General features: G+C 44.3%; 2 protein-coding genes across 15 annotated transcripts in view; both read left to right on the plus strand.

Annotated features, from left to right (window-relative positions):
• Positions 1–21,943, plus strand: part of KCTD7 (potassium channel tetramerization domain containing 7) — a 133,072-nt gene that overhangs the window by 10,275 nt on the left and 100,854 nt on the right. The gene's annotated exons all lie outside the window — the stretch shown is intronic.
• RABGEF1 (RAB guanine nucleotide exchange factor 1) lies at positions 148–20,719 on the plus strand. Of its 14 annotated transcripts, XM_051636016.1 has the most exons (12): positions 160–224; positions 496–693; positions 8,607–8,792; positions 9,751–9,917; positions 10,892–11,011; positions 13,105–13,125; positions 13,984–14,153; positions 15,630–15,711; positions 16,520–16,652; positions 17,057–17,148; positions 17,503–17,759; positions 18,515–20,719. In XM_051636016.1, exons 3-12 carry the CDS (start codon positions 8,614–8,616, stop codon positions 18,911–18,913), a joined length of 1,620 nt encoding a protein of 539 aa, XP_051491976.1. In that variant the 5' UTR covers positions 160–224; positions 496–693; positions 8,607–8,613; the 3' UTR covers positions 18,914–20,719. The 14 variants fall into 14 exon arrangements, with proteins under 14 accessions (XP_051491975.1, XP_051491976.1, XP_051491985.1 ...); XM_051636015.1 differs by lacking the exon at positions 496–693 and having other exon boundaries at positions 148–224; XM_051636025.1 differs by lacking the exon at positions 160–224 and having other exon boundaries at positions 295–511.

Raw genomic sequence — 21,943 nt, forward strand, 5'->3', positions numbered from 1 at the left:
GCCCGGAGGGAGAGGGCGCTGGAAGGGAAAACAAACCGCGTAGGTTTTTCCTCAATCTGTCTCCAGCCGGTGTGGAGGCAGAGCAGGAGGGCGCCGGGGCTTCCGCGGCCGCTCTGCCCGCCCAACCGGCCCCGCTTCCTTCCGGGAAGAGGCTCCGCCCCGGAACCGACGGGCCGCCCTTCCGGCAGCGGGGCCGAGCGGAGCGGGGCGGCCGGGACGCGCCGGTGAGCGGGGAGCGGGCCCCGGGCCGGGGGCAGGAGGGCTCCTCCCGCTGAGCAGCCTCGTCCCCGCCGCGCGGTGCCGGGCAGGGCTCTCGGGGACCCTCCCTTCCCCTTCCTTCCCTCTCCCCGCCGGTCCCGGCTGGGTGTGAGTCCCGGGCCCCGCCGAGGGGCTTGGCGGCCGGTCCCGCCGGGCCGGGGCCGGGCTGCACAGCGGCTCCCCGCGGCAGCCTTCTCCGGGTGCCGCTCCCGAAGCCGGGTTGTTTTCATCACGTAGATACAGGAGTCCGTGAGTACGTTCCCGTAGCTCATCAGGGTGAAGGTGTCTCTGGTAACTCCGCAAATCCCGCCGCTCCTGGAGGGTGTTCGGGCTCGTACGTGTCGGTGCTGCACGGCGGCTGCTGGGACCGGGCTCCAAGTCCTGTGAACTCCAGCTAGGTGAAGCCTGGAGCCCGTCTGCGGTGCTGACCAGCAGGTTTTGGACGCTTCTGTGGGAGTTTGTCACCAAGGGAGGACCTTGTGTGCAGGGGGTGGGGAGGCGGGGGCCGCCCTGGAAGCAACCGAAAGCTGCCGAGGGAGCGGTGCCCGGCTGAGCCAGCTCCTGCTGCTCCTGGGGCAGGGGCACCATCCCCCGCCAGCTGGGGGCTGCATTTCCCGGAGGGGGGTTCCGGGCAGGATTCAGATCAGTTTGTGAGGGTGGGGGTAGAGCCCTGATCTGGCCCAGGGCTGGGAACCAGCAGCACTGCACAGCTGTTGGAAAAAGGGAGGCTTTGTGGGAGTTGTGCTGTACATCCATTATTGACACGGTTTTGCCATGGTTTTGCCGTGGTTTTTCCTGTTTGTCCTCATAGTCCTGGAACTGTTTTTGAAGCAGCCTTCTGTGGTGCCAGTTCCTCGTGGCAGTGCCCAGGGATGAGTGCTGAGCAGCTCTGGGTGTTCCAGTTACCTGGGGCTCCTCTGAGGCTCATGACCCATCAGTGCAGAAGGACACAGTGTTTTCCGGGAGTGCTGCTTTACCTGGGAATTGGATGGGTTGGCCTTCTGGACATGGTTACATGAGCATTTTACAGGAGAGAGGATTAGGAAGAGTTGCAACTCAGTGAAATGCTTTGCTGACAGAAAAACAAAAACACACCTGACAGAAAGAAAGAGTAGGAATATAAAGCCAATTATACTAATTTATAAGATCACTTTACTCAACAAACTATGATTGCAAGCTTGAAATAGTCCATGATTTCTTAAAATATTGTTTTATTAATTGTGCTTGCTTTTTTATTATTACGATGATGGACTACTTGTGACCTAAAACCAGACCTAAACATTGTGCTTGTGAAGTCCAATTAATGTGCTGTCAGTAGCAAGTCAGGTACAAAGTGCAGAAGATGTTTTGAAGCTTTTCTCTGAGGTTATGGCAATTTTAGTTTTATTCTGTACCCGGGGGAGTGTGGTTGGCATGTTGGCAAAAAAACCTACAGCATGTAGAATCCAGTTGCTGCTGTGTCTGAGGAGGCTTTTAGAAGTTTTAGATAATCCTCTTCACATTCTTGAATTCCCAGTCAAACAATATAGGGCAGGTTTTTAGATGTTTCTTGTGATTTCATCTAAAAGTGCAGCTACGAATCACATGTAGATGGTGAGATAATATAATCTGTTAATTCATGAATGAGTCCGAGTCCCAGCTGAGTGCTCATTGCTGAGGGCAATAGTTAGGAGTTTGATCTGGACAAAGAAAACTGTAGGTTAAGGTCTGTAGTGACGTGTGAGGGGGAAAACACATCTTGGAGCTGAAGGGAGCTGAGCTCTGTGGGCAGTGCTGGAGCCTCGTGGCCAGGAGGTCTCAGAGGCTTCAGAAGTGGCTGCAATTTCCCCAGCCCCGTGACAGGACCAAACAGTGTGGTTGTTTCCAGGGGGCTGATCAGGATGTGTGTCTGTCATCACAGCTAACAACTGCTTATTTTTTCAGGATCATGAATTAGCAGCCTCTCCTGTTTGTGTATACTGTTTAGATATTGTTATACTAGGGAACAACTGCTGGAGTTGAAATTTCTGAAATGCAAGAAAGATGCACATGAAAACTGTGACACTGATCCTGTCTGTTCTGCAGAGACAGCAGCCATAGTTCTTTCCAAATTTGGAAACTGTCTTCATGGCTTTTTTACTCTCTCTTCTCGACTCTCCTAGATCATATTGCTCCACCCTTTCCTTTAGAGGAAATTAACTCATGCTTAATTACCTTTCTGCTAATTACATGCCTGGATGTTTGGGTTACACATTAATCATTCTATTTCAACACTTACATGGCTCTTTAAAAATGTTGTGGCATTTGGGTCAGTGGTTGCTCTTTGGAATAAATACAGATTAAATTAAGGACACAGTTGAAGTTTCATTCACTTTTAGGTGGAACTTGCTGCTCTTTGGATCTGAAGTCTGGGGTACTATTCAGGCACCTGTGAAATGTAAAACAGCAACAGTTACTGTAAGAATTGTGAGTTTGGAGACTTTCCCAGGTTTCCTTCTTTTCTTGCTCTAAAACCCCATGCCTGGGGATGGCCATTAGTGACCAGTTTCAGTGCATGATACTGCATCAGACATTGCAGGCACTCTTTGGAGCACACTGGTTTTTTTTAATGAGAAGAATTAGTGCAAGTTGTTTGTTAAATGCTACGAAGATTTGAAGAGCCAAATCCTGTTCTCTTCAGTCTGGTGAAAGGACTGGTGGAAGTTGTTGCTAAGAGTTGTGCCAAGATCTTTTCGAGAAGATTCTTGATTTCAGGAAGCAGAGTAAGATAAAGAGATGAGAGTAAAAATACCCACAAAACAAAACCAGCCCAACTGAAAGCAGAAGGAGGGGTTACAACATCGGGAGACTTGCTTTTTGTTCATAGGCAGAAATGTGCAGGGCTGAAATAAGCTTCCCAGAAGTCCAAGGCAGTTCCACACTTCTGCCAGCCTGCCTGTTTCAAGTCTGTTATGTGAAATCTTGTCCTGGTCTGAGGTTTGTTTAATGAACTTGGGTACAGCTACAGAACAATCTTATAAGGCCACTGCTTTAATTTCCAGGCTTAACATGCAGAGTTATTTAGAAATTGTTTTTCGTAGCTTGTAATAATTTACTTGCAATTACCTCTTACTAAAGGTGTCTGTAGTCTGATTAAATGAGACTCCTTTCTACTCACCTTGGGTATGTGAGCTTTTTTAACCAGCTCTTCCATCAAAGGTGACCTCAGCAATTCAGGACTAATAAATAGTTGATGAAAGGTCCCTATCTTGTGGCGTGGCAGCGATGGAGCCTGCAGTGACAAGATGGGTGTCTGCTTACCCAGTCCCTGGGAAGTACCACAGGGATCTGTTTGAGAGGAGCAAGAAAAGAGGCCTGGGGTGTCTGAAGTCGTAACAAATTTGTACTGCTTCTAAACCTTGTTTCACAGACAGTGCTTTTCCTGAAGCCAGGGCTGTGTCTGCAGTCTTTAGGAACGCCAGTGTGTTGTGGAAGTGATCTGAGTGATCTTGCTGAAGAGAATCTGTTACCTGAGGGTGGTCTCTTCCATGGGTGCCTTGAGTCAGCCCTTAGGTACAGGTCCTGCCCTGATGAAAGGAGCCCCTTTTTCCTGCCACATGAAAGCTAAGAGTGCACTTGCTCATTGCTCTGTGGTACCTGCTTTAATAAGCTTACTATGAATTTTTTCAGCTGGTCTGTGTGAAAGTTAGAAAGTAGCTTTGCTGTTGTCAAGAGCTTGGAGTCAGGTAGGAAAGATACAAAGTCCTGGAACAATAGTTGCTGTTGCTTCAGTTCCCATTATGGGATACTGACAAAAAAGGCCTAAGGATTTATGGGCTTATAACTGGAGGAGGGAGTGCCTGCTGGAAATGCAGAGCTAGTTTTGTGCTTTATGTAACCAGCCTCCACATCAAGGTATCATGAGAGATCATCAGGTTTTGGCAAGCTTTGGAGCTCCTTACTTATCCCATAGTTAACTGCAAAAAGCACTCATTGTGAAGGTTTTGTCTTTAGTCCTGGGCTTTGGTGTCTGTTGTAGCTGGTGTTCTGGTGGCAGTGGCTGTTTCCCAGCCATGTGTGGGGAATTAACATTGTAAGTTGCAGTCCACAGATGTTGCCTGAAGGCTAAATGCTTGGATGGAATTCCTCCTAGGTTTAGATGTATACTTTTTGCTTCCCATGAGAATCTTGGGCTCCTGAGACTCAAAATCCTTGAAAACTACAATACAGGTTTTATTAAGCACCCACATTCAATGAGAACTGTTGCCCTTTAGGGCAATGGAAAACATTTCTTTAAACAAACACTTCTCTTCTTCCCTCTGCTCTCCCCCAGCTCCCCTGCCCTCCCCTGCTGACTTTAAAGCTTTGGTTCTTTTTCTTTGATAATACTTGTAGCAAAATGCGTGTTTCCTGTGTCTTAACTCTCTCTGTGTTTTCTTTAGTCAGTCTTCAAAGACAGAGTGAAGGATGTGACTGAGTGAAACTTCTGTGGCTGCAGCCAGCAGGGTTTTGCAGAAAAGTTGGTTTTTCTGGTTTTGGCTGAGATGTCTGTTTCCAGGGCTGTGGTAACTGAAACCCTGAGCTGGTTGCACAGACATTTTCAGTTGCAGCTTTGATAGAGTCACAGAGGAACTGCTGGACAGACAGCTGGTTCATCCCTCTTCAAAAGTTTTATGTGTTTCCCTTTTCTGAAGTGAGAGCCATGGTTTATTGGATATTCTTCTTGGATGGCAAAGTTGATGGGAAAAATCTAGGGGTGTGAGCAAGGGACAAGAAACCTCTGAGTGGGTATTGCACTTTTAAACAAGTATTTGCTCTAAGCAAGCAGGTTCTCAAAATGCTGCTAAATAAAAAGGAGCATTTTAAATTAGCCAAAGTACAACAAGAAAAGAGGTGATAGGAACATGTATTCAAGAGCTGCAGATTGAATTGCATTGAAGCCAGTAAAAAGCTAATTTTGAATTAAACCATAGTTGTTCTTTTGTCACATTCTAGACACCATAACAAACCTAGGTATTTTAAGATGCTTGTGAAAAAGCTACAGAAAGAGATCTGATCTGTCACAGAGACCTTTGGTTGCAGCCCTTCAACTATATCTACCATGAGATCTCTCAGATGCCTCCTCTACCAAAGGGCACATGCTGCTCCTCAGGTCACTGCAGTTTGGAAAATAAACCTCAACCCCAGGACCAGGGCAGCAGGATGTGGCCACGGGTGCTGAGGCTGCAGCTGGGGGGGACAAGGAGCTCTTTGGTGGCCACACAGTCTCGTCCTCTGTTAGCTGGGGTACAAAGGCACTGCTTGCCAGCAATGGGGCAGCTCTCCATGTTGCAGTTCTCCAGAACTGATCCCCGTTTGCAGGCAGGACCTGGCAGCAGGTGTTGCCAGTGACCCCCTGAGCAGCTGCACTCACCGAGTGCTGGGGCAGTGTGAAGGTCTTGCTCATGGAACAGGGCTGGACTTTTCCAGTCCTCCATTTCGGAGGAGAATGGGAGGGAAGAAGCTTTTACTTGCAAACAAGTAACAAAGGGGAAAGGGATTTTATTAATTAATAACTAAGCCTGTTCTTTTTCTAGACTTTTCAAAGGTATAATTAACATAAATACTGACCTTTGAGGTCTAGTTCTGGTACAGAAATGCTTAGACAAAGGTTTTTATCATAGTGTTCATGGGGGGAAGTGTGTAGAAAGTGTCCCTGACACTTCCATATTATTTGTATATATTCACAGCAGAAGCACTGGAAGCAGCTGGTGAGCACAGCAGTGTGTGGGCATGCTGTAAATCACAGGTGTTTGCTGCTGGAGGGAGACGTGGTGCTTCTTGGAGGTCTTGGGAATTGTTTTAATTGGGATATAGAAGATCTGTAAAAGGGATGTTTGGTGCAACTCACCTCTCCAAATTGTACAGGTTAATTTCATTTATCATCCTCTGGTGCTTTATTGGCCTTGTTGATTAGGTTATTTTTTTTAAGGCAGAAGTTTGTTACCTTCCTTACTCTTGTTCTCCTGACTTGTCAGTGATCAGGCAGCTGGAAGCTGTGCAGAGTTCCTGCTTCTCCAGCTCCAGGGAAACAACAAGTTTGTCCTTCTTCTGGATTATGTTACTCAGAAATGAACTTTGAACAGGTCATGCATTTAGGGCAGCAATGAAAATAAGAGGTCTGACCGTGCAAAATAGGAGGTGTGACTGTGCAAAGACATTAAGTCGCTGACCTTTAAATGAGGAGTTATATACCTTTAGCTGGAGGGGGAGGGAGAGAGGGGAAGAAAGGAAAAAAACCGGCATTTTGGACAATCAGAACTATCTAACAAAATGTTTTTAGGAATAAAAGACTTAAGTACATGGTGCAGAAAGTTGGCTTGAGATGGAATTTTTCATATTCTGTTTATTAAAACTTGAGTTGTTGCATTCATTAAAGTATAAATGCTGATCTGCACAAATTGGCTGTGAAAGCTTTTTCATAATGGCCACATGTCTTTAAAGGAAACGGGGATCCTCTGCTTTCAGTGCAGGTGGGATTTCTTTGTGTGGATTCAGGGTGACCTCTCTTGTCCCTGCCTCTGAAACTGCAATTGCAGCTACTTGAAGGGGAGGCAGCAGCTCAGCTTGTCTTCTGGTGCCTTGGCTTCACAGCTGTTTACTCACCTCTCCTGAAAGAAAGCAAAATAACAATAAGAATAATAACAATGACACTAACAGTACTAACAATAACAACGATGATGATTATAATAATAATAATAAATAACTCTTGCTCCTAAGAGACCTGCTTTGCTTCCAGGGAAAGCTGCTGTACTTTGACACTAAACAGAGCCCTTATTTTTAGTTCTGATATACACAAGGAACACTAAACAGAGCCCTTATTTTTAGTTCTGATATACACAAGGAACTAGCAGGATGCCAGAGGTGATGGTGGCACTAAGTACGTGCTTAGAGCTCAGTGGATGCAGAAAGTTAATCCTTGTGTGTCTGTGCTGAGACAGTGAAGGTGGCACAGAACAGAGTGTGCTCTTCAGCTGCCAGAAAGCCAGAAGTTGGTGTGAGGTAGAAGCAAGTTCAGGTGTTTCATTCCTCTCCTTTAGTCTGCAAAATATCTGAGTGTCTGAAGCCCAGTGCTGCTGGGTGAGAACCAGACACCCGAGTTCAGGAGCTTGGCCTCCAGGCTGCACTGCAGAACTGTTGTAACTTACTCCCGTGTGGTAGGATCAGGGGTGGGCTTTCCTTGGCTGTTAGAGATCAGTGTAAAATTTCCCTGAAGTTTGTGTTATGAGAATGTTTTTTATGTCTTTATAGATCCCTGGAGTTTGCAGGGGAAGCACTCAGACTGCTCAGCCCTACCATTAATGGCCATATTGCAAAGTTTGTGCATGGTGGTTTTTTCCCAGTAGTTAGTTTCCAGACTTGCAGTGCAAGTCTCTAATCAAAATGCTTCTGCAGCTCCTGTTCTTGGGAAGTGATCTTCAGACTGGGTCAGGAGCAGCTAAAGAGTTGCACAGTTTTGCTTCCCCATTCTTTTTGGAAGGTTTTGGGAATGGGCTGTTTCCAAGTACTGCCCACATGCAGGTTCCATCCCAGGCTGTGCAGTCAACAAATATTTGATGTTTAATTTCTTGTCTGCCTGATGGATTGTCAGTCAGGAGGTGTGGTGCCATTATACTCAACATGAAGACCTTACCTGAGGGATCAGGAAATAGTACAGAAACCAAAAGACTTTTGTGGAGGCAGTGTATTTCTTTTTTTTCTCTTTTAATTGATCCGTATCAGGAATGAAGTAAAGGTCTCTCAGATTTTTAAAATCAAGTTATTTTTTTCATTTTGCTTTACAGGAGGACATTAGTGTTTGCTTACCTGTCAGACATCTCTGTGGGAAAGACAAGAGGGTGTGCAGCTGCTCTGCTTCTAGAGAAGTGAGAAAATGTGTCTCTAGAAATTATGCCATTAAGAAACTGACTCCCTTAATATACAGGTCTCCACAATGAAACTATTTTTAGATTATTTTTAGAAACTCGTTACTTCTTTCAGAGATAGGAAAGATTTTAGTAGGAGGAGCCTTAATATGTAGATAAAACGGAATATTTGTTTTCTTCCCCCCTCAGAGAAAATCATGTGTTTCCCATGTACTGAAAATGACTTGTTCAGATGAATGGGAGATGCTAAACAATATCAGTCTCTTAAAATGGTTGATCTTACATAATTCCACTTGGAACAGAATAGCTGTTACTTCCTATAGTCGAAAACTATGGTAATGACAGCTGTGCAGCTTTCTTTTGTTGCTGTGGAACTATTAAATAGTGCAAAGAGGTGATTCTTTCCAAAAGAAAAGCCTTCCAAGTGAACGGTTTCCTGCAGGCTCTTCTCACGTTTCTGTCTCTAACCCTGTTCTCTTTAAACAGGAAGAAAATGAGCCTGAAATCTGAACGCAGAGGAATTCACGTGGATCAGTCGGAGCTCCTGTGCAAGAAGGGATGTGGTTACTATGGCAACCCAGCTTGGCAGGGGTTTTGCTCCAAGTGCTGGAGGGAGGAATATCATAAAGCCAGGCAGAAACAGATCCAGGAGGACTGGGAGCTGGCGGAGCGGTAAAGAGCCCTCCTTGTTCTTTCACCTTCTGCACTGGGGTGGCTTCACTATTCCTGCCTCCTGTTTTCTAGTCCTGTTTGCTCTGGCTGAGCTGCTGCATCAGCTATCAAATGTGACCTTTCCAGCAGGAATTTAAATCTTCCTTTTGGTGCAAGGAAATGAATATTTATGGCCTTCTGATTTAAAAGGTTTCAAAAGAAAGTCTGTGAAGTAACAAATGTAAACAGCCCCCCCAACCTCCCAACAACTAATTTGACCTGATTTGCATACTGAAACCAGTAATTCTAACTAGAAGTTGGGAGGGTGAAAGTGATTAAAAGACCTCTCCCTCTGGACACCACAGTTATTGTCTTGAGTGTAGCCAGCACAATGGTTTTACATTCCAGCTTCTGAATAAAAAATGGTTTTAGTCTTGTCTGTGGTCATTCATTAAACCCAAAAGCATCAAAGCTTTAGCTTTAAATAGTTAGGTAATTTGTCTAAGCACATGTTTTCTGCAAAACAGACCACTTTTCCTGGTGTGATAAATGCTTCACCCTGAAAATGGGGGTTGGAAGAAATCTGTGATTGAGTGAGAAAGTAAGAGCACCTACAACTGCTTTTTGTTGGACTTGGGTAGAAAGTAAGAGCATTATCCACTGCCTGAGAAACTTTTACACTCATTCTACAGCTGCCCTCTGTGTCATTTCCAGCTGTGAGTGATAGCAGTCTCCTCCCTCTTCACCTTCCTGTTTAACCCTCCCTGGCCATCTTAAGCTTTCCCTCACCTTCACCATTGCAACATGGGAAGAGTGATATAAAAAAATGAAGGGAGATGGGATAGGAAGCAAGACATGAAGATGGGTGAGATGAAGAGAATTAGCACATCCAATGGGTAATTGATTTCTTGCACAGGAAATTAGCTTATTTGTGCTGTTTATAAGCACTTACACTAGACCTCCATTTTTCTAATTCCAGGCTTCAGCGTGAGGAGGAAGAAGCATATGCCAGTAGTCAGAGCACCCAGGGGGCACAGTCACTGACCTTCTCAAAGTTTGAAGAGAAGAAAACCAATGAGAAGACACGAAAGGTCACTACTGTGAAGAAGTTCTTCACTGCTTCTTCCAGAACAGGAGCTAAGAAGGGTAACTTTCTCCTTTGATTTTAACAGTTCTGTACAACATGTTAAGAAGTTTTTTTGACAGATATATTTTATTACAAGGAAGGGTAATTTTCTGTGACTTGCTTTTACAAAGTTGGAATAATGATGCTGCTGGAGAGCAATTGCTATAGGTGAAATCTTGCTGAAACAGAAAACCATGAGCTTTTGGTGGTGCCAAACAATCTTTTAAATACAACAGTGCACTGCTAAACCTGTGGCTGTGGTGGTGTTAGTTGTGGGATACATGCAATCCTGGTGGTGCTCTGCCACTGCACTGTATGGTGCACATTCTTGCTAGATTCCTGAGCCCACCACAATGTGGTACTGTGGTTCAGGACTTGAAGAGCAGGAACTCTTCCTGCAGAGAGCAGGAGAGAAGGTACTGGCTGTCAGACACCTCCAGCAAGCTGCTGTGTCCAGGAGTGATAGAAATGCTGATATGAAATACCAGGGGATGCAGCCATAATAGATCACTTCAGCAGCTTGAACAGGGAAGCTGGAATGTGTAAGCAGGGTGCCTTTAAAGGACAAAGAATATGAAAGGAAGTGCTTATGCACTTGTGGGTTGTGAATATCACCCTTGTGGTTGGTTCATTCTGCAGTGTGAGGTGCAAGTGAGGATGGTGAATGGCACTGGTGCCTTTGCACAGCACTGGCTGACATGGGCAGGAAGCAGAAGACCTCCTCCTAGACTCTGGAGGAGGTGCTCTAGAAGAAGAAAAAGCAACATGAATGTATCTGAGCCTTACAGGCAATGCCTTTCCTTAATAAGAAACTTTAAATATGTCTGAATTTCATCTTAGAATTGGTCTTGGTGCATGGGCAGCAGCTGTGTATTAAAGAGTTTATTTTACATTCATTTTTCTCACTTTCCATCTTCTCTTTTTTTGTCCCCTTCACCACCTTTCCCGACATGCTCCTGCTCTTGGTGTCCTGCTGCTTTTGCCTTTATTTCAGTGGCTCAAGAGAAAGTCGCTAAGCAAGGACAGCCCGGGAGGGAGCGAAATGCTGATAACATTCTCAGGGATTTGAAGGAGATTTTTACTCCCTCCTGGGAACTGGCTTCCCCTTCTGAAGGTAACGCAGCACAGCTTGAGCAAGCTGTCTGCTTGGCTGTAGTGAGCTTACTTCTTAGTTGGGCTTTGCAAGATACAAACTAGGGTTGTGCCAGTTGTAGCTGCTGCTGTTGGATATTGACACCAAAAAAAAGCAAGTCCAGCATTTCAAGTGAACTTGAATCTCTAAACCCATTCTTTGCTTTTTGGCAGGGAGAGTGTAGGAACAAAGCTGAAGCTTCTTTGAGCTCTGCCTTGGTGTGACACATGAAGGATTATGCAGTGTGTGTCCCCAAAAAAATATTTTGTGCTGCTTCATATTTTTCTCAAAAAAGAGTTCCAGGTTGCCATTATAAATGTGCTTATAAATTGAAACTAGTTAAATTTAGTAGTTCACACTGAAAGAACTTTTTCATTCTCAACATATCTCCACGTTGGTTGTTTTAATTGAGAAGACAGTTTCGCATCAAGAGCAAACACCCTGGTTTCATTTAAACCACAAGGGCACCTGAGCCCTTGATGCAAACAGCTCTAGGGCCTTGTCAGTGTTATTTGCAGTTCTGATGTGTTCAGCTGACTAAATAAATTGGAACATGTAGCATCAATTTGCAAATTATATGAGGATGATGAATGGGTGTGTGGAGAAGGGCTAAGGACAACACTTATTTGGATATTCTTGGCCTCAGATCCATGACCATGGCACAACCATAGTGAACCCCTGGAGTGCTGGTGTTCTGCTGTGACAGCTAGCAGTCTTGTGGAGTGCCTTGAGAAAGATGATAATATAAATAGTGTTTATTCTTTGTGAAGGTGATCCTTTCTTTTCATTTCAGCCTGTCACCTCCACTAGGTTCTCTTTAACTTCTTCAGATGGAATTTTTCTGTCATCAGCTTCTTTTTAGATAGACTTAATTCTTTCAGAGCACACGAGGCAGCTGAAAATACTTTGCTGCTGCAAGTACATTTGTTCTTGCAGCACTTGGTAATCAGTGCATTTTGTACAGATTAATCCTCCTGAAGTCAGGATTTTCACACAGAGATTAACCAAGTTTCAACATTTCTCAGTGACTACCTGTAGTTCTTCCTATGACTCATTGAAGAGACAGTTCATTCTAACATTCAAGTTTTTAGTGCCTACATGACCAGTCACCTGCCTCTGCTGACAACATCCCTCTAGTATCTAAAAAAAAAATAAATACATTTTGGGATTGAAAACATCACACTAATATTCCTTAAGGTCAAGTAGCAGGATGAGGTTTATTGTGTTTATAATACAGTGAACTTAATGTTGACATAAGTAAATGAATCTTCAGCTGTTCCTTAAAATGAAGTCAGTAATTAATTGTGGAAAAAAAATCCTAGATTTTAGCCTTTCAGAAGTGTGCTGTGCTTGGTTGGGTTGTTATTCAAATCTATGTTCCCTCCTTACTGATTATGTAATATTAAATGTGACAAATTTAGATCAACATGTAGTCATGGTTGCAATCCAGCTGGAGCACTGCTTGCTGCTGTCCAGGCTTTCCACTTGGAGCCTTGAGTATAAAGAAAATTGGAGGAAACCACTTTGGAAAAGCTGTTCTTGTGTAACTAGGAAAGAGATTGATTTGCACTCTCTACCTTGATTGCTACAGGTGGAACTTAAATATTTTTAAAACCTTTTCTGTTCTTATAACTTAAATAGCATAAATGTTCTAATGTTCCCTGACCAAGCTGTTGCCCAGAGAAGGTTGTGCTGAGGTGCAGGGGTCATAACCAGTCCTGTGCTTTGGACAGGTGGTCAGTGTTAGTGACTGAATCCTGCAGGTGTGAATTTACTGCAGGGCTGGAGCTCTCAAAAAGCAAAAACACCCCAACCCTGGTAAGCAACCTCAAGTCCAAACTAAACTCACCAACTTCAACATGCTAATCCCATTTACCTCCTTTTCTTTTGGAGTTCTGCATGGATGCTTACTGAAACAAGGGCTATTTTTATGTGGTGCATGTTAGTATTTTCAGACTGAAAGATATGTTTGTGTCACATTTATCATGGATGTTTTCATGTTTTCTGTCTCTCTGCTGCTTGCTTTTCATCATGTTCATTTCCATCACCTCTGTTCAATCCTTCATTTTGAGCAGTGTTGGCTGGCAAGCTGAAAGGTGGGTGAACTAAACGTGGGTAGTGAAGCTGTTGGATCAGTGCAGTTAACTTGCAAGGTGCACCTTGGAAAAGCAGAGGGGGGTGTGTGTGTGTGTGTGTGGAACCCCCACAGATGGGGGCAGCTCTGACCTTGCAGGCAGTGCTGGCTGCAGCCTGAGCTCTGCCTCCCCCTGGGCTCTTCCCTCACCAGCTGTGGAGCTTCTGCTCCTGCTGAAACACACGTGGCCAGGGTCTCATTTACCCTCATTATTTACCCAGGGTGGCCCAGGGGGGGTGGCTGCCTTGGCACCAGCCTCCTGCTCCCATGTCTTGGCTGCTCCTGTCACCTGCAGGAGGGCAACCTGGGGAGCTGACCCAGCTGGGAAAGAACCCCCTAAGAAACACTGATTTCTGCCTGGGGCTGCCCCAAACTGCCTCTCCCTGAGCTGGCTCGTGGGCCAGTTGAGTCAATACTTGTGTTGGTGCAAGGAGCAGGAGTGTAAAGGTGAGGGAGAATGGAAAAGGGACCATTCCATCATCCTTAACTGCTGCAGAATCCCATCTGGAAGCCGTGACCTTACGTGGAGATTTCTTATGTGGCAATGAAAAGGTCAGAAACCAGAAACCCGACCTGATTTGCTAAGAGGCCATTGGTGTAAATGGGTGTAAATGGCTACAAATGTGTCACTGCAGTGGAAGGTTTCCTAGAGCTCTGCTTAGTAACATCCAGCATTTCCCTGATAAACCTGGAGAAATAAATGCTTATTCATCTGTATGGATGAAGAAAAAACACCCTGAAGTCTTGATGCACATTAAATACTTGCTGAATCAATCCATCAGTGTGAAATACCTAACCTGGTGTGCCCAAACTTTGCCAGCAGAGATCCAGGAAGCCAAGGCTCCCAGCCCTTCCATTAACAGGCAGGCCAGCATCGAGACCGACCGCGTGTCCAAGGAGTTCATAGAGTTTCTCAAGACGTACCATAAACCTGGACAAGATATCTATAAGCAGTGTAAACTATTTTTGGACACAATGAATCATAAACCGGTAAGTTTTGTGTGCCTTTTACACAAGTAAAATGGGGAAACTGGGGAGAGAGGGAGAAAATGCTTCTCTTTATCCAGCAGTTTATTTTTTTACCTGTTGTGTCCAGGAGTGTTCAGCTGCTCTGCTCAGGCAGGGACCAGCTGGTGGCAGGCTTAAATTCTGAGTGTGCCTTCTTGGTGTGGTGTGTGACTAAGGAAACCCCCAAGCCCCAATATCTTGGGTGTCTGGAGAGAACTTTCCTTTGCATCCTGAATAAATTACTTCTGAAAGATAAAATGTCTTGTTGAACAAACCATTTTCCGGATAAATACAACACATGGAAATTATGACATCATGAGTTTTTAGCTGTCTTAAGTCTAAGAAGTTGCATAGATAACATAGTATCAACCCACAGCTTTTCTTTGGGGAAGGGGAACTTGACTGAGCTTTTTTATTAATAGGGAATAATAAAAATACTCTCGATATAAAAATGTAATGTTCCTGAAATACTAGGGTGCCTGTAGTGCCACCTGTGGTTGAAATGAGTCAATAATCAGCACAACACTTTTTTTTTTCTTCTTCCCATTCCTTTCCTATTTAATATGGAGTTCCTCAAATAGTATCTTCAAATTGAACTGGAACTTAAAGGGAGTTGTGATGGAATCTTACATGCCCTCCACCTCGAAAACATCTTGAAGTATTTTTTCTTTTAGAACTGATTGATTCTGAGCGTAGAGTTTGTGAAGATAATGCACTGAAGCTGCTCTCATTTCCTAGGTCCTTGGTAGTTTGTGCCAGTCAAAAAGAAAACAGTTGGCTTAAGCTGCCTGTGATGCAGTGTTGCCATCAGAGCTGAGACTTGCTGTTCAGGGCACTGTCTAGTTTTTGGCCTTAGAGAATTCAGAAAGTAAATTATTATTTTATTTTTTTAATGTATGACTCAAGTTGCCATTTAATAGTGAAAAGTGACTTGGTCAGTAAAGTTAATTTTAACCCTTCAAGCCTCCATTATGTTCTTCAGGAGCTCAGCTCATGCTCAAGAGACAATGTTGTTCCACAAATAATACTGTGAATATATTTCATAGTAACTTTACCACTGGAAGTGTTTGCTGTGTAGGGGTTCATTCCAGTACATGATTTATGTTCTTGGGTTTTTTGTGGTACATCATGTTTTTAAAAGCTGCAGAAGCAAAATGGGGAGCTTTGTGCTTTATGGCCTGCACTGTTTACCCACCCCTTCTCAGGGGTGTCTTGGGGGGAATGACATTGCACCTTCCAAGTCCATTGCCAACCAACATCTCTTCAGCAAGTAACAACAAGTCTCCCACACACCAGAGAGCCAGAATGCCTTGGTTTCTCATAGCTTTGAATTTAATTTAGCCAACGTAAACCCCTCTGAGGATACATTTGCATTCTCAGACTGTTACTGCACCAAAACCAAACCAGCTGAGGCCTTGCAGCCCCACACATCCACACTGAGGCAGTTTTCTGTTACAGGATTTGAGTATTGAGGAGCAATCTGAATGTGCCCAGGACTTCTATCAAAATGTAGCAGAGAAGTTACAGACACGTTGGAAAGGTACCGTGTTCCTCTTCCTCACTCCTGCTGCTGGGAAAGTGGTGTTTTCAGGGTAAAGCCCCTTGCATTCTCAAGCAAAACAAAGCTTTCCCAACCAGCTTTCAGAGATGCTGTTTACAGATTCCAGGGCTGCAGTAGGAGCTCCCCCCAGCAGCCCCAGTTCTGTGAAGTTTTGAAGTCTAAAGTATTTGTTTTTACAGTTATTTGTTTGTTGTTGGTTTTAACTCAATTAAACGTGGCTGAATTGCTTTCGCTTCGTTTTAAATTCAGAACTCTTTGTTTCAAACTGAGGTTGATTGTGAAGCCTCAACCTAATTAACAGGCTGTGGGTGACATCACACTGTGATGCACGAGAAGCTGGTGAGAGGGGAGTGTTTCTGCTGGGGGTTGTTTCTGTGTCTGTGATGTTTCAGTGGCACAGCTGAAACATACCCAAGGATCATTGTTTTTTTAGACATAAACAGGAGCAGAGGACTTGGAAGACCTCACTGTATTGTATTTTTGAGGAATATTTTTATAAGTTACTGGCAGCTGTTCCTAGTTTGTGTGTTGAATTAGCTAAATTAATGTGCTTCATGGCTTCCTTTGCCATGTCACTGGTGTTCTCTGCATTTGTGCTGCTGCTGTGAAGAGTGGAAATACTCCAGGTACATCCATTTATTGACTCCAGTCATAGCACTGGTTTGGTGAGATGACCAAGATATATAAAAATAGATATATAAAAAACAGATTTTAAAAAATAGATTATATCTAAAGAGCCACAGAATCTTTATTTACTGTATTGGGGGTGGGCTTTTGTACCTTTCAGTGCCCCCTGAGAAAGTGGAGAAAGCAATGGATCAGATTGAAAAGTACATCATGACTCGACAGTATAAATATGTCTTTTGCCCTGAAACAACTGATGATGAGAAGAAAGATCTTGCTGTGCAGAAGAGAATCAGGTAAGTCTCTGAAAGGAAAATAGCTGAGTAACCCACAGTCCTGTGAGTGAGCTCTGAGTCAAGCCTGTTGAAAATCTTCTGTAGTGCATGCAAAAATGTCAAGCTTTTTAACCAGAAAGAGTTAAAAACACTTAAAGAAACAGGAGGAATGACAAGAACAAATCATGAAAGCTACTGCCCTAAGAAAGCTCGTGGTGTGATTTTGTGAAGTTACAGAAAAAAAAAAAAAACCCAGAAAATATTTTTTCTGGAAATAAATGACTGCAGTGGAATAAACTGGCTCATTACTGGCCTGGTGCCTTGTTCCCACAAAGCACTCCTTGTGCACTGAGTTAAGAGGCAGCTGGTTCCAAACACCTGAATGTTACTGGCAAGAAGGGTTCAACATTTTTTTCTTCTCCTAGGGCCTTGCACTGGGTAACTCCCCAAATGCTGTGTGTTCCTGTCAATGAAGAAATTCCAGAAGTCTCTGATCTGGTTGTAAAAGCAATTACAGGTTTGTGAGCCATGAATTTTACATTTATAACTTTGGATTTCAGATCTGCTGTTCACAGAGATTATTTTCTGCAGCAGAGGGTCCAGGCTTTTGGGTTTGCAATGGTCTGTGTGGCTTTGGGCTAGTGCATCAGCTGTGGGGCAGGAGGAGTTTTTCTGGCACAGAAGAGTTCAGGCTTGCCTGCTGTATTAGAAATGCTTGGACTAAACCAAGAGAAGGTTGCTACACAGATAATTCAATGGAACAGCAAGCACCACAGATTAAAATGATGCCATTTTGGTATTGTCCAGTAAGTGCCATAGTCATCCAGGTGTCTGAGAGGGCTTCAGTGACTGGAACTGTTTTATCTTACAGATATTATTGAAATGGATTCCAAGCGTGTCCCTCGTGACAAATTAGCATGCATCACCAAGTGCAGCAAGCACATATTTAATGCTATTAAAATCACAAAAAATGAGCCAGCCTCTGCTGATGACTTCCTTCCAACTCTGATCTACATTGTCCTGAAGGGCAACCCCCCCCGCCTGCAGTCCAACATCCAGTACATCACTCGCTTCTGTAACCCCAGCAGGTTAATGACAGGAGAAGATGGCTACTATTTTACCAACCTGGTGAGTTCAGGAATAGTGCTGCTGTTTGTATTTGGGTGTAGGAATTTCCAGGCAAGCACAGCATGGCATAGAAGGAAGGTTGAAGCTACTCTTTAACAGTGGTTGAGGTTAGAGCACAGCAAGTTCTGCTGTGTCTCCTTTCTCTTCCTTCTCTGCTTTCCAGACCAGTTCAGTGCTTTGCTTTCCTTATCATATTTGTTTATATTAGAAGGAATTATGATGATGAATGTGACTTCTCTGCATTTCATCATAAAGCAGTTCTCAAAAATACGTAGTTGAATGAAATACTTGGGATGTTAGAAATTCCTTTCAGTAGGAGGAGCATCTGCAAGGTAAGGTGAGCACCTGAGATTCCCCCTTCAGAAAATGAGTAGACAGCTTAGCAAACATCTGCAGATCAGATTATTAACTATTAATATAGTGCTCTTGTCCAGCTGTCTCTTCTTTCTGGTCTCTCACCCCCAAAATGCAGTGGCCCTGGGGTCTGTAATGGATGTCACCCAGTCAGTCCAGTCCAGGTGAAGTTGTGTCTTCCTGTGTCGTTCTCTGAGTTTTTGACTATTTCAGACTTGGGGAGAGGAGAGAGGCATGAGAACTGTGCTATACTGACCTTCTGGGAAAGCTCCTTAGGGGCCACCTGTCGAGGCATTAAATAAAATAACCATGTACTGGTCTAACAGCAGGATCAAAAAGGTAGAACACCTGAGCTGAAGCCTGCAGCTCCCAGTGATGCTTCATCTCTGTTCTGTTTGCAGTGCTGTGCTGTGGCCTTCATTGAAAAACTAGATGCTCAGTCTCTGAACCTGAGCCAAGAAGATTTTGATCGGTTCATGACTGGTCAGACATCACCCAAGAAGCAAGAAGCTGAGAGTTTCTCACCTGATGTGTGCCTGGGTGTGAAGCAAATGTACAAGAACTTAGACCTCCTGTCTCAGCTGAATGAGAGACAGGAAAGAATTGTCAGTGAAGCCAAGAAGCTTGAGAAAGACTTAATAGATTGGACTGATGGGATTACAAAGGAAGTCCAAGATATTGTTGAGAAATATCCATTAGAAATAAAGCCAAAAGGTCAAGCCTTGGCAGCTATTGACTCTGAAAATGTGGAGAATGACAAGCTGCCCCCACCACTGCAGCCTCAGGTTTATGCAGGATAATTATCAGTGTTAACTTTGGAAAGCATCATTCTCCTCACCTAGTGCTGTCTGCTACTTGGGAAGGGAAGTAAATTTAAGGCTAAAATAAAAATCAGATGAGCTTGAATCAGTACATTTTTAAAGGTACCTTTTTTTTTTTGTTAAGTGTAATGAATTGTATTTATTTTAGTCAAGTAGATTTCTATTAGGCTTTTGTGGGTTTTTTGAACTGAATTTAAATTTTCTACACAAACTGGTATAATTTTTAAGCAACACTAGTTCATAGACATCTTTCCTGAAAGCTTCCTTCTAGGCATGCACTTGTTTTTAATGATTAGTTTAACTTAAACATTGCAGTTCCAGCAGACATCTGAGAGGTCCCAGTGCTAGTCTGAAGTTATTCTGTAGCTGTAAAGATGAAATATATATTGTAAAATGTGTAATATTGTAAATAGATTTAAAATCTAATGTCTCAGCTCTGCATGACCTCTTATGTATGGGTGGGAGTGATAGAAGAGTGTCCATCTGAGCACCTTCCAGTTACTCTTTGCAGTCTGAAGGCAGACAAGCTGCTGGTGTCTCAGTGAGCTCGATGGTCTCACTGGGGAGTTGCAGTCAGAGAGGACATGGTCATGATTGGAAAACTTGATGCTCATCTCCATCTGCTCTGGAAAAAAAAAAAGAAAAAAAGTGCTATTTAAAATGTGACATTTCTTCATGTCAAGGTTCTCTGCTGTCTCAGTAGCCCTGGTGGCCTCCAATGGTGCAGGAAGTGCTGGCAGTGGTACCTGGGAGGGGAATGTGGAGCCAGGGTTCAGGAAGGAGGGATTTTTACTGAAGTGGTCACAGTGTGGAGCAGACAGGGGAGGGGAGGGGCTGGTGCAGGAGCTGCACCAGGACTGACTTGCTTTTCTGGCATTGCCTGGTAATTTCCATCAGTGCTTTAGGTCTTTATAGCTTTTTTTGACAATCCTGGTAGATAAGTGAGTTCATAGAATTAGAGGCTGCTTTTCACAAGCATGAGCCATTGCTCTGAGCAGAAAAGTGCACTTTATGTTCATCAACCATCAGTCTTCTGATCTTTAGGGACTCCCTTCAGCAAGGGGAGTTACCTTGCTAAGGTATTGGACATCAAGGCAGATGTGGCTTCATGTCCCTCCAAGTCTAATTGGTGCATTTCAAGTCAAGAATAATAACTAATTCCCCAAAAAGTAACCTCTTGCAGTATAACTTTTTTTTATGCCTGTGAAGCATTTTATATATAATTTTAAATATCTTCCAGTGAATCCAGTCTGCCATGAGGTGTTTGTGTACCTGAGATATCTAACATAAAGCTCATGAGATGAGCTGGAACTGCTCTTAAGCAATGTTGAATTCTTACCACCAAGGAGGAAGGTACCTACCTCTAGTATGTTCCACTGCTTTAAAAACACTGCTACTTTAAGTTTGCACTGCAATAATTTCAGACCACAACTGTGATTTGTCCCCTGTCAGCTGTATTTAGCCTCTCAACTCTGCATTCCTGGTGGGGAGGAGCAGTTCCCAAAGCTCCCCTGCTGAGGAGGGGCAACAAGCTCATTGGATGATGACAAGAAATGAGATTATTTAGCCTATCCATGTGTCACTGCACCCAGGTTGCTTAGGATCTGACCAGTGCTTGCAGCCAATAATACTGCAGAGGCTTTATTTTCTTTATAAACACTAGGTGCTAATTCTGACACCCAGGGACACAGGTTTCCTGAGGGGGTAAGGAGAAAAAAAAAAAACAACAAACTTCCAGCTCTTGTGTAAATGGCCACGTTTAAATAAAAGTGTGTACATTGTGTCCTTCTGGAGAGTTCCTGAAGATCTCTGGGTTGTGTTAAGCTGTTAATGATTAATATGAGTGTAATTCTGGCTGCTTCTCCAGTCTCTGTGTTTTGGGAGACACGTTCTCAGCCATTCAGGTGCATTTCTAGGTAACAATGTCTTTTTCTTTGCAGAAAGGTCATTGTAGTGATTAAGTACTTAAGAAGGACTTGCTGGTGTTTGTGACTAAAGTGTCTCCTTTATACACCACCTTGTTATCCAGCCATTTCAGTGGGAGTGTTTCCAGCAAACACATCTCAGTCCCAGTGAGGCAGGTAAGATGGGTGGATGTTGGGGCCCCATCCCAAGCAGGGGTGCCTTGTTCCCAGCTCTGGAGGAGCAGCAGTGCTGGGAGCACCTCCCAGGAACTTGCACTTCACTGTCTGAGTGACTGGGCTGCTTTGAGACCTTGGCAATATTTTATTAGGCAAACGACCTGTCTGCAGGTAAAACAGAGGTGGTTTGTCTTGCTTGGGGGTAAGGTGGTTCAGTTGCCCTAGGAATAGCTGCAGAGGATCCTTCCAGTGTTGACAATCCAGCCTGGGGGAACCATCCTGGTGCTGCTGTGTCAGCTCCAAGCTGAGGGAGCCTCTGGTGGGCAGAGCAGCAGGTGGGCTTGGTGCTGGGCTGCAGGGCAGGGTGGCCACGCTCTGGTCCCACAGGCAAGGGGGGGAGGAGGTACAGAGAGAGCTCAGTGAGCCAGGAAATCCGTGAGCAAGGTATTGTGACCCAGAGAGTTTAGTGCAAATAGTGTCTTAAAGTGAAGTGGAGCACAGGCAGCTCTGTCCCCGGGTGACACAGCATCAGAAATCAGGTTTTCAGCAGCCCAGTGCTCTGTGGGCTCATTGCTGGGAATCCCTAGTTAAGCTGGAAACTACTTTGCTTGTGAACTCCCTGTTTATTTTGCTGTGCCAAGGAACCTATTTTACAGGAAGTACTGGTTAATTAAACAGTCCAACTTCTCTGGTTTCATTTGATTCTTCTCCCCAGTTACCAGCAGTGTTGACAAACTCTCTGGTGTTGGTTCTCCTGGCTGGGCACGTGGTGCTGAGGGGGGGGAGGCAGAGCTGCAGCACCTGCTGCACAAACACCAGCATCTTGAATGTGGAATAAGGGGTTGAAAGGGCTGGGGGGAGAAGCAGCAACGTTCCCTCTGAGAAGGACCTGAACCTTGGAGGCTCCTGTGCTGTGGTGGCTGCAACA

This window comes from Apus apus, chromosome 18 (genome assembly GCF_020740795.1).
Source record: "Apus apus isolate bApuApu2 chromosome 18, bApuApu2.pri.cur, whole genome shotgun sequence".
NCBI classification, from domain to species: domain Eukaryota; kingdom Metazoa; phylum Chordata; class Aves; order Apodiformes; family Apodidae; genus Apus; species Apus apus.

Coding starts and splice junctions, on each gene's coding strand:
- RABGEF1 (XM_051636015.1), top strand. CDS start 8,614: ATGAGCCTGAAATCTGAACGCAGAGGAATTCACGTGGATCAGTCGGAG. Junction 14,154..15,629: donor ACACAATGAATCATAAACCG/GTAAGTTTTGTG, acceptor TTTCTGTTACAG/GATTTGAGTATTGAGGAGCA. Junction 17,760..18,514: donor GCTACTATTTTACCAACCTG/GTGAGTTCAGGA, acceptor TTCTGTTTGCAG/TGCTGTGCTGTGGCCTTCAT.